This window comes from Eucalyptus grandis, chromosome 10, assembly GCF_016545825.1.
Source record: "Eucalyptus grandis isolate ANBG69807.140 chromosome 10, ASM1654582v1, whole genome shotgun sequence".
Taxonomy (NCBI): Eukaryota; Viridiplantae; Streptophyta; class Magnoliopsida; order Myrtales; family Myrtaceae; genus Eucalyptus; species Eucalyptus grandis.
Window position 1 is genome coordinate 26,902,527 of NC_052621.1, and position 12,660 is coordinate 26,915,186.

A 12,660-nucleotide genomic window follows, 5' to 3' on the forward strand; every position below is an offset into this window, starting at 1 on the left:
TGGAATGGCAAGAGTGGCAACAGCATAAACCACAGAAGACTTTGTTTGGAGTCATACCTTCGTCAAAAAGTATCGGAAACAACTGATGACAACAATCAGAATCCTAGAAACGTCTGAGGGTTCCTAAAAGCACAAGCTTAAAAACACAAGCGCATGCTTCTTCCCTCGTGGGTATAAGCCAACCCTGAGAATTCAGAGATCAGGTTTAGACCCCTTGTGGATAGTAGCAAAGGGATGTAGAAATAGCATAAGGTGGCAGAAATGTCTCTTAAGTCGTAAACATTATTCAAGCGTCTTCAAGCTGTAAGGGCTTTTAAACCACAGAGAGCCCATTTATGGAGGCCTTCCTTGCTGAGAAGTCGTCTACACCTGTGGCAACCTCTCGGGGGAAGATAAAATAGGAGCATAATTGAGCCTTTCAACAGAGTCGTTACGATGCACTCAAAATTCCATTTTGGATGATGATTTTGTAACTTTAGTCATCTTTTTCCAATGCCCTATCCTGCTTGTCATATTCTCACCGCGGCTTCTTACGCGAGGTTGATTGTACTGTGCATTGATGGATCGCTCGCCGGGCTGTGGTTCTTCTAACAGTGATTGGGAATCGGGCTCTCTTCCGGGGCGATCCCTTTTTTATCATGGAAATGTTAAAATGACACGCTTGATTACTATCTTTTGTCATCATGATTTGAGTGGGAGAATTACCAAAAAAAGTCCTAAACCTATTGCAATTGTGCCAATCAGTCTAAACTTTTTTTTTGGGCTAATTTAGTCCTAAACCTTTTATAATTGTGCCAATTCAGTCCTTCCGGTCAAAATTGGCCGGCGGAGCCCGCGTGGACGCCGGCCCGGACTGGCAGGGGCGAACAATTTTTTAATAATTTTTAAATTTTTTTTCGATTTTTTTTTTTTGACCTCCTCCTTCTTCCTCGGCCGGCCGGCCGCCAAGAAGAGGCGAGGGCCGGCGAGGCTGACCTCGCCGGCCACCGGGCGAGGCTCGCCCCCGCCGGCCACCGGGCGAGCCTCGCCCGGCGGCGAGGCCGCCGTCGCCCAACCAAGCGAGGCTCGGCCTCGCCCAAGGCGAGGCTCGGCCTCGCCCAATGACAGCGAGGCCGCCGTCGCCCGGCCAAGCGAGGCTCGGCCTCGCCCGGCGCTGGCGAGGCCGCCGTCGCCCAAGGCGAGGCTCGGCCTCGCCCGGCCATGGCGAGGTCGAGCCTCGCCGGATCGCGACGGCGAGGCCGCCGTCGCCCGCCCAAGCGAGGCTCGGCCTCGCCTAGCCATGGCGAGGCGAGCCTCGCCAGATCCGGGCGACGGCGGCCTCACCGCCACTAGCGAGGCCGTAACCGAGATCTCGGCGAGGCTCGCCTCGCCATGGCCGGGCGAGGCTCGCTTCGCCGGTGGCGGCGGGCGAGCCTCGCCGGTGGCCGGCGAGGTCAGCCTCGCGGCCCTCGCCCCGGCCGGCGCCGAGAGGAAGAAGGAGGTAAAAAAAAAAAAAATTCAAAAAAAAAAAAATCGAAAAAAATTAAAAAATTCGAATTTTTTTTTTTTAAAAATTATTAAAAAATTGTTTGCCGGCCAGCTGTCTCCGGCCGGCGTCCACGTCAGCTCCGGCCGGCCAATTTTGGCCGGAAGGACTGAATTGGCACAATTATAAAAGGTTTAGGACTAAATTGGCCAAAAAAAAAGTTTAGGACCGAATTGGCACAAATGCAATAGGTTTAAGACTTTTTGGTAATTCTCCCTGATTTGAGTCTACGGAGAAATTTGCCTCTTTTTTTCATTTGTTTTTCTTGTGGCGGTGTGATCCCACATGGTGTGGAGTTGCTGGAATAATCCTCCCTGAATCCGAGATGGTCATAGCGATCAAGGAGGGCGATGGCATCGCCCTCCCTTTTGACGTCGTCACCTGGTGGTACAACAAGGACGACACGGCTTTAGGGCCCGTTTGGTTCGGCTTTTGGGAAATGTCTTTGGCCAAATGCAAATACCATTTCTGGGAATGCTCGGCCGTTTGACAAAGTACGCATTGAAAAGTTGCTTGTGCGAAAATACCGTTTGGCAAAATTTATTCCAAATGAGCTTTTGCTTTTAATTTTCTTTTTAAAAATCTGAAAATCAAATCCCGGCCGGCCGCCTCCGGACCGCCAGATCTGGCGGCTTGAGGTCGCGCGAAACCAGGCGACGCCGCCGAGGTCCGCGCGACCTCGGGCGACCTCAGCGACGCGGACCTCAAGCGGCATCGCTGAGGTCGCGCGGACCTCGGCGGCGTCGCCGGTTCGCTCGGAACCGGTCGACACCGCTTGAGGTCCGCACCGCCTGGGTCGCGCGTTGCGGCACCCCCAAACGGTGGTCACCGGCGACACGCGACCCTCAGGCGGTAGCGGCGGTGGCTACTGGAGAAGCTTGGTGGCCGGAAAGAAGAAGAAGAAGATGACGACGAAGAAAAATGATGAACAGTAGGCGTAGCTTGGTGGCGGAAAGAAGAAGAAGAAGATGACGACGAAGAAAAATGATGAACAGTAGGCGTGGCATTTCCCAAATGCCAAATGCCCAATCTTTGCCCCTCCCAGCATTGGGCATTGTTCGAATGCTCATTCTTGGGCAAAGGGCTTCCAAAAATTTGTCAAACACTAAAATTTTCTTTGAGGGCCCAAGGGGCTTTGGTAATGCCCAACCAAACACCCCTTAGTCGTCCTCCTCCTGGGCTACACGTTGAAGGCGCACAAGGCCGGGCAGTTCACCGATTTCTTCCTGACCGGTTCCAACGGCATCTTCACCGGCTTCACCACCAAGTTCGTGAGCAAGCGTGGGACTTGGGCGAAGACGTCGTCAAGATGCTCGTCGGCAGTCAACCGGGCAGCGGCATTATGAAGGTCGATGCCGGCTTCAAGATGCCGGAGCTGAAGAAGGGGCACCAGAATGGCATGGTCCTGAACTGCGAGGAGGCTTCGTTGGAGGTTGACATTAAGAATGGCGGGCGAATCGTCGTTTTTGAACACCAACAACCTCCCTCTGGTCAGTCAGGTTGGTCTCGGGGCCAATCTCATCAGGCTGGATGGAAGCACTATGTGCTCGCCGGGCTTTTCTTGCGATTCAGTGCTGCAGGTGACCTACATTGTCAGCGGCGGTGGCTGTGCCCAGGTCGTTGGCATCAATGGCAAAAGGGTCCTGGAGAGCACCGTGAAGGCCGGGAACCTGTTCATCGTGCTGAGGTTCTTTGTTGTCTCAAAGATTGCCGATCTGGATGGGATGTCCTGGTTCTCTATCATTACAACTCCCAAGTGAGCGTTTATTCTGATAAATTTCGTCACCTCTTTATACACATCAAACTCTAAAATGCTTTCTGTGTGGTTGTGTATTGCGGTCCTATATTCACTCATCGGGGGTGGGAGAACCTCGGTTTGGAAGGCCTTATCGCTTGAAGTGCTCCAAGCATCTTTCAACGTTCCCCCGGACATGGAGAAGGCCTTCAGCTCCAAAAGGATGGATTCGGAGATCTTCTTCCCTCCCAACTGAGTCAGGCGAAGAATACATAAACGTTTGTTTTGGTCTTTAAAGGTCTAATAACATAAACCCAACCCCCGCCCGGTTCGAGGATGTCTCTTTTCGTTAGGGTCTTCATGCGGTAACTACAGGCGTATTGCTAATTTGCCAATCGCCTCTCTGTTTTCAATATATCACCACGGTTTGAATATTTCGTTCTCGGGACTTGTCGACGTGCTTGATGATGGTGAAAGGGGGATGGACCATCCAATGAAGTCGGACTCTTCCGCAAGAAGAAGTTAAAACATGTTAACTATATATGGAACCAGTCGCACCGTGCGAATAAGGCTTTTCTACCTGCCGGACGTAAAAATTGGAAAGACGAAATAAAAACTCACTGCAATCAATTGCTGTCCTTTTACAATTAGAAACTGTACCTCATCGCCATCGGAGATGATTAGCGTGCTAATCCGAGGAAAACGCGATTGTTAGATTCATTTCCAAGGGATACAAATATGCCAAGCGAGATCAACCTCACAGCACAACGTAGGGTTGAAATTACACTTCCCAAAATCGTGCGTGAGAAAACAACAGCAGGGCAAAGCTTTAATTCTTGGGAAGAACCTATTGCAAAAGATCAAACCAAGAATTTGAAGCGTCGACACTATTGCCAACTACATTGTATGGTACGAATGGGCCAATTTATTACCTAAGATTCTCCGAACTAAGGATTATCTTTGCGTCTCCTGCATTTACATTCAAACCAAATTGCTGCTACATGAGTATGCTTCTTGAGATAACCATTAGTTGTTTGCCTTGATATCAAGCAACACATGTACCGGGTATGCTTCTTATATGAATGAAAACTTGTGTTTCCAACGGACAGGCTAAGTCCCACATCCATGCCCCAATACACTACACAGTATAAAACTTAACACACTGGTCAAACTACGTGGCCTATAGCCTACAGGGGCTGCTACCAATCCAAAAGCAGATGATTCAAACAAAGAGATATCATTGATGGGACCATAATATCTTACAATTGCAACGACATCACAACTTTGTCGACGACACATAAGACTTGTCATCATCCCGTGAAGTTACTAGCAGCTCCACTATGGTGCTCCGGCTTGTTCAATCATCTGATGACCTTGGTCATTCTTGGATAAAAATGATCGGTATGAGTCTCGTATTACATGGGGTTGTTGTAGCATTGCTTGATAACCCTCCAATGTTCCACTGCATGCAGTATTTACAAATCATTTGCCGCAAGAAACTTTATCGCAGTCTTATTTTCTCCGTTCTTCTCAAACACGGGCCAAACTAGACATTTGATGTCCACATTCCAGTAGCTCAGACAGTACGTTTCTCATTTTATCAAGCGACACAGGTTTCTGGATAACACCATCCATCCCAACCCTCATGCAATTCTCTTTGGTTACCTTGTCAGTGCTTCCAGTGATAGCCACTAAGAGTGGCCTCTCATGATGTTGTGAATACAACCTGTGTATCTGGACAGCAACTTCGTAACTGTCTATACCAGGCGTGCAAATATCCATAAGAACTACCTTGTGTTCCTGAGAGACAGCATGCAACAACTCATCCCCCGAGCTTACGGTTGTCACATCACATCCCAGATGTAGGAGAAGTCCCTTGGTCGCTGCCCTGCCAACACTGGAGCATCATAAAAAAAGTCGACCACAGTAAGCATGACATGAACAAGTATGTTTTACACCACAAGATCACTGGATAAAACCATCAAACTGCATGGATTTGAGGAAAGAGATTGAGTGAATCAAATGGCAAGGATAAGTTGTTATCATCAAACAGCAAGACATCACTATATATCTCCGTGAAAAAACAAATGAGTAATCTCACCTGTAGTTTTTACACAGACGTTTAATTCCATAATTACTCTATCCTCTAGAACTTAACACTAGACAGTTTAGCTCTTAAAATTGCATTTTGAAATTATTTGCTCACTTGACCTGACTAAGTGACTGCCCCACCTCTACATCAATAGCTAATTAGATAAATCTTCACCTTTCTATAACCCATGTCTGTGATCGATCATTAACTAATATCAAAATAATTAACACAGACAAGGAACAAGGAAGATTTTGTGTTGCTTTCAAAGCATTCTAGAATACTGAGGAAACATATGATCCCACATATTCCGGAGTCATCCAGCACCCATCCAATGTTAACCCTAGTCAGATTTTACATTAGATGGTACATTGGATTATGAGCTCTCTATATTGACAATTTCCAAGCAAGTATATGCTATATAGCAGCCACTGGTCACAATAACATGCTAATACAGAACTCAGCCTTAACGTCATGGGAGAGAGCATGCTTAAAATAAAAGGATATGTAACTGACCCATTGTCATCCATAACAAGCACTTTGAGCCCAGAAAAATTGGCCAGGACATGATTTGATGACCCTCTGGGTAATACAGGGAACTTAGATTCATTCAACTTCTCTGGGATTCCCAGCCCTACAATAAACGTGGCAGTACATCCTTTGCCAATGCCTTCGCTTTCAATCCATATGTGTCCATCCATGAGAGTTACAAACCTGGACACCCATCCATAAAAGTAGATCTCAGTACAGTCCCACAGGATTTTATTAACAACTCTTGAGGCCATCTGACTGTGTCTCGAAATATGCAAGCAATTTTATAGAACAAGTACAAAAACGTGCTGAACTTGTGATGAGACCTGAAGAGGTAAATAACTAACAACCAAGAGTACCTTTTACAAATTGCAAGACCTAGTCCACTCCCACCAGAATTTCTGGTTGCTAATGATTGGTTATGTGCAAATTTTGTGAATAACTTGGGAATATCTTGAGGGTTAATACCTGATCCAGAATCTCTCACCTGCACAAGGTAGAAACCATTGTACACGTAAGAGCAATCAATTGGGCATAGGAAAGCATGAGCATTTCAAGCAAGTGAAGAAGAAAAATGCACCTGTACACGTAAATAGAAGTGATTATCACTTGGCACTGGAATAAATTCAGGAGGTCTGGCTTCTCTTAGATACTCTGCTTTAGCCACAAAGGCGGTTATCGAAATGCCACCTTCTTTAGAAAATTTAACTGCATTACCAACAACATTTAAAATGACTTGCATGAGGCGTTTTCATCCCCAACAGCATACTCAGGCAAATCTGGGGCTAAATTCAATGTGATGAGCAGTTTCTTCACAGATGCCACCGGTTTAATCAAATTAAGGACCTGCAGAAGGGAGGAAAAGTGTGCAAGTTCACGAAGATCATGAAGCAGTCAGAAGCAATCAAACTCAATTCCCAACAAATGCAAATCATACCTCTCTAAACACAGCATGAAGATTAAACGTGGCGATGTTAAGTTGAAAGCTTCCATCTTCAAGCCTCGAAAGATCTAGTACATCATTTATCAAAGTAGCCAAAAGATTACTGCTCTTCATTATCGTTTCAACCATTAGACGCTGCTCAGGGGTCAGTTCAGTTTCCTGCAGTAAGGAAGAAAGGGCAATAATTGCATGCATGGGAGTTCTCATTTCATGGTTCATAACAGCCAAAAAATCGTTGCGAGCACGAATAGCTGTTTCCGCTTCTCTTCTGGCCAGATCAAGTGCAACATTTTGCTCCATGAGAAGATCCCTTGCCCGCATAGACTCTTCTAGTATTGCAGCATGGGAGAGAGCAACTGCAACCTGGATTCACAATACAATCTTGTAAATTCTCCAACACGTGTATCCAGATAAGGAAGCAAAGTGAATTTTCCCGAGACAATATGCAAATAATAATTTGCCATTGGCCAAAATCCTAAAGCTTACGCAAGTACTCTACTGGCTAATGCATATGTCCTAAGTTATCAATGGGTCTGAAGAGAGGCAACATTTCTTTGTAAATACGTTGGACTGATTAATAAATGACAACATCAGGAGAAGATCAAGTATCATGCCTGATCAGCTACCACTTCAACGAGCTCCAGTTCATGGACATGCCACTGCCTAGCACTGTCGGATGGAAGCATCAACACCATTAAAGCATACCGTTTCGTTGAAAGCTCAGGCCAGTCATTTATCTGGAAATTAGAGAGATGCAGCAGAGGAACCCGCACAGCGACAACCTCACCGGGAATGTATTTCCCCGCAAGAGGACGTATTCTAGCAACGGGTGAATTGGGTGATATCTTCAACGCACGATTGCTACTAAACACTCGATTGATCACAGGAAGATGAATGGGTACTGTGTATCCAACTGGATTCTGCTGCTGACAGAGAGTGTAGGATAGCTGAAGCTCCAAGCCACTTCGTGTTGGCATCCACAGGGCACACTCTTCCAATCCCAAAGTTCTGCCCAGTTCAACCAGAGTAGTTTTCAAAATAGTATGTCGATCAAGAGTGCTTCTGATTTCGTGCGTTAGCATCCTGACATGTCTGCCAGTTTCCTCCTGAGTACGAATTAAGCCCATTTCCCTGTCAAGTTCTGCAGCCTTGTTTTTCAGAAATAGTTCCCTGGTTTTCACACTAAGTAGATCGGGGATGATATGCACAAGCATGAGAGCTGTAATACATGATACCGCAGCAGTTAAAACCTTTGCAATGGTCATAACATATGCTACAGTTCTTGAGTGTATGGCAAATGTCCATAAGTTGATCAGGTGGGTTGCTCCGCACAGAACTATGAAGGCACCAAACTGAACAAGAACCCATCTATAGGGAAATACAGCAGATTTCTTGACAAAGTAGATGAGTTCTAGAGGGATGGAAAAGTACGCCAGAGCAATAAAGAAATCTGAGAGGTACTGATACTTCATCAAAAGCTCATCAGCTGGCCACTGTGGCTCAACGCAGTTGCAGGACTCCATCACGTTGTTCAACAATCTGAGCAGTCAAAGATTCTTTTTCACATGCCTGCAACCAAAAAGTTTCACCTTCTAAGTGCCATGATTTCTTAAGAAAAATCTGTATCATGATTAATCACGTAACAAGTAAAGGAATTGGCAAACATAACCATTCAGTGATCGATGGATCGCACACAGAGAAAAGGTGTAATGAAGATCAGAATTAACTTGCAATCTCTGGTGGATAATCCAAACATTACATTGGACAAGAATTACAAATCAATCATCAGCTATAAATAGAATATAAAATGAAGGCATAACCAAATTTAGGGAATGTATAATATCCACATAATGTCATAAATTATACACTCTGAAAAGCTAGTCTATCTAGGCCTATGTGACGGATTTGTGAAGTTGCTGGAGACAGCCAAAAGGAATAAAATTGACAAAGGAATTTGGAAACAGAAATTACTTGCACATTGTGGCCTCTTTTGTTAGGGAGGAACAAAAAATGCAAAATCCAAAAGCTTAAGGACATGGCATGCATCTTTAGATACTGGGACATTGCTTGACTCTTCATGACAAACTCGTCTTTAGTTAAGCATACTTTATAGACGTTTGGATGCACGCCTCCCTTCCCCAAAATGAAGGTCATAACAATAGTAATTACAAAGAATTGCTTTTATCCCCTCCCCCTAGAAGAAGTTACATGCACATCGGTCTCAGAATACCATGTATAAACAAAGACAAAGAAGTCTCCAAGCAGTCAAACAAATATAAGTCTCTTAAGCTAAGTTTCTCCAAAGTTATGATAAAGTACTTAAGAATGTCAGTCTTCTGATGCATATTGGCACCCTGACAAAAAGCTCTTTAAGCCTTCATTCGGCAGACAGACAGGTGAGGAGGATAAAGGGTGGGTGATGAAAATTTTAACAATTTCCCTTGAAATCCTTCTCACAGTAACTTCAAATTCTTCCCTTCCATTCACTCCAAAACAAAGCCTAAAAGAAGAGAAGATACTTTGCAATTCTTCCTCCTACTGATAACCACTACTAAGATCCCATGTCTTATTATATCATGATTAATCAAAGCCATCTATTGCTGGGCCTAGCAAATATGATGAACAAAATTTGCCACCTACTGAAACTCAAAAAACAGAAAAATAGCTTCTGGAAACTGAGAATTTTGTAAAACAGAGTAACCTTGGAGTTCTTACAAATCAGGTGTTACGCTCTGACGGAAACAACCTAAAACTTCCCTGCTCGCAATCTATATACATTCCCCATCCCAGCTCCGAGTCGCCCAGGTTCTAAATATGTAGGCGGGGATCACACTCTGTTACCACTATTTATCCCCGCCACAATCCACAAGGCCATCCTCACGAGCTCTCTTTCCCTCTAAGTTCGATAAAGACACACAAACCCATCACGTAAAATCCAATGGAAAAATCCCGACATGGAATTGCCCGCACAGCACTTAACTCTCACCGGTCCGCAAGGCAAGCCCATATCCTCCTTACCTCATCAAATAACCCGAAACGGAGAGTCAATCCACTGCCCAGTCCGAACCAAGCGAGATCACCCACCCCGACGGCGATCAACCGGGAGGCAACGCCCGATAGCAGCTTCCAGCTGAAAAGGAATCTTCTAGAAGACCGGCGCAGCGTGGAGAGAAGGAAACGGAAAATCCTATGGCGAAATAGCGAGAGCAGAGAAGCTTGACCTAGACCCAGAGGACAGAAATCTCGCGCAATCCGAAACACGGAAAACCGAGCTGCCGATGAGGTCGGGAATCCCGTGATCTCCAGATAAACAGCCACGGAATCAAGATCTGCCCGCAGCAGCAGCCGCCGCCGCCGCCGAGCGAAAGAGACGGAAACGAAGCAACGAGGAGAGAGACAGAGAGAGAGAGAAAGGAAGCACCCGACTAATCAAGTCCGCCGAGCCCGAAGGCGGAGTCGGGAGGGCCGGGAGAGAGAAGTCAACACACGGTGGAAGGCCCCGCCGCCGCCGCCGCCGCCGCCGCTGCTGCTGCGCCGCCGTCTCTGGATCGGCATGGTCCGCGCATCATCGTCGTCGTCGTCGTCTCTTCTTCCTCATCCTCCATCGCCGTCTCTCTCCCCTCGCTCTCTCTATCTCTCTATCCAAGCTTAGAAACCCTCGAAAGAGGAAAGGCTCTGCTTTTTACTGCCTTGGCACTTCGGGCAAGAAGTCAAAATTTCCACTATTGAAAAAAGGGCCAAATTAGGCGCAGTCGCGCCCGTGGTTGGCCCAGCGGCTGCTCTTTGCGGATACTCGATTTCTTTATTATGGCTATGTTTTCTTCATACTCCGGCCAAAAAATTAAAAATTAAAAATCTTCGTTTATAAAAATGAATGAACGGGAAATTAAAATATTTAGGCATAGTTGTCGTCGATTATAAAAGAAATTTCATTAATTGATTATTTGTAGTTACACAAGTGGTTATTTTCAAGAAAATATCAGTTGGAGTTATAAAGTGATGCATTTAATACCTAATATTTCATTTTCAAGTGAAAAGGAAAAGTTGGTACCCTAGATAATAGTATTCTATTCGATTGCTTATTGTTGTACCTAACTCTATATCACACATTAGTTTATTTGATCATCGCAATATAACTTTAAAATTCGAATCTTTAGAAAGAATTCTTTACTTTTTCATCATAATTTTTTAGTTGCGCTTTTACCGATCCTCCTTTGACTTAGACACTTCATTTTTTCTAATGTTTTGACCATATTATTCCCTGTGGGGTGGGGGTCCATCTCTCCTCGTACACTCTATAAATGTAAGTTATTTTAATCTTCTAATCAATTCTTTTTATTTTTTTTCTTCGTTTACTTTCCTCCTTCTACTCTCTTTCCATGCTTTTGACATTGCTCTACTCTTGTATATTGTACCTCTAATTTTTTCTCTTGAAAATCAATCTGTTCTTTCTACGCTTTCCACTCCTTCTTCTTCTTTCACAATTCTCTTTTGCATTTGCAATCCCCATAAGAATTGCTTCCTTCAACAATTCATGTCCTCCTCATTTGCTAGTGGAGGTTCGGTTCTAGTGAAAGCTTGTTTTTTTCCTTTTCAGTTTCTTGACATATTTTCTTAAAAGTTAATTTGAGTTTGGGGTCATGGAAATGCTTGATATTGTGTTTCACTCCTACATTTAGAACTTAACATCCATCAAAAAAAGGGTTTCAACAATCAGACACGACATTGAAAATTGCAATCAAATTAAATTACTAATTTGGATCCTACTTCATATTACTTAAAAGAACACAACTCACCTATTGCCCTCAACTTTTACTAGGGAGGCCATGTTTGGTGCAAGTGGACATGTTGAGGATGACGAGGTTGGCATCATCGATAGAAAACAAAGGACAATGGGTTTATGGAAGAAAAAGAACAAGGAGTAGTAGGAGGCGTTAGAGGTGAGCATGGTCCAAGTATATGGTTTCCACGTATAGGTGATTTCCACCATATAATTAGGAACTGCCTACTAAGAACTGATTCCGAAAAATTGGAATCGAGAACCGCCCCTTAATTCCATAGATTCACCCGAGAATTAGACTACTAAACTTCACACATTAACGTTGTAATGTGAAATGAAGAATTATATAATGGAATCACCTCATGAAAGAGACACCTAGTTAGAGCAAAAAAATCAACAATGTTAGTATGTTAAGAAGTGTGTAAGCAAGAAAGCACACTTACTAAACTTGTTATGAATCGGAAAAAGCAAACATTTATCCCACATAAACAATAGTCGATAGCCAAGGGATTTATATTTTTTTAAATTAATAATTAAATATATATTATATATTATCAGTTTGGTCTAAGCGGGCGAGTGAGCGGTTCCATATATGGAACAGAGAACTAGATCGGTACACGTTAGTCCCAATAGATTGGAAATTGGAATCGGCTCCCTTATAAACCATCGGTTCTTGGGTGATCCGATCATGTTCCAAACGATTTGGGCATTTCTTAATTCCTTTGCACACTCCTAGAAAATATAGAAAGAAGAAAATGGCCTGTAAGAGAGAAAATAGAGAGACAATTTACAAAAAAGAAGAATTGATGAGATGGCGTGGAAAGAAAGAAGAGTAAGGAAAATGAGACCTAAAAAGAAAAAGAAACAAAATAAAAATAGTTGATCAAATTATAAAAAAAATGAATCACTTTGATAGAATTGTACGAAAAAGTTAAGTCTCCCAAGGAATAGATGGCAAAACATTAAAAAATGATATTGTCTAAGTCAAAGGAGAAGTTAAAAAGCCCGACCCTAATTTTTACTACCCTATTTAACATAAAAAAGTCTAAAATGTTCT

The 12,660-nt window shown here is 44.1% G+C and overlaps 1 protein-coding gene and 1 pseudogene across 1 annotated transcript; one reads left to right on the forward strand and one right to left on the reverse strand.

The window, feature by feature from the left end:
• The first annotated feature begins 559 nt into the window (after positions 1 to 559).
• Positions 560 to 3,603, forward strand: LOC104423861 (annotated as a pseudogene).
• Positions 3,604 to 4,305: 702 nt separating this feature from the next.
• Positions 4,306 to 10,517, reverse strand: LOC104422525 (ethylene receptor-like). The gene is given in 8 exon segments (XM_010034868.3): positions 4,306 to 5,157; positions 5,866 to 6,063; positions 6,240 to 6,367; positions 6,461 to 6,633; positions 6,636 to 6,726; positions 6,818 to 7,186; positions 7,438 to 8,392; positions 9,842 to 10,517. Coding segments are annotated over 7 exon segments (2,235 nt in total). The 5' UTR covers positions 8,347 to 8,392; positions 9,842 to 10,517; the 3' UTR covers positions 4,306 to 4,790.
• Positions 10,518 to 12,660: the final 2,143 nt, after the last annotated feature.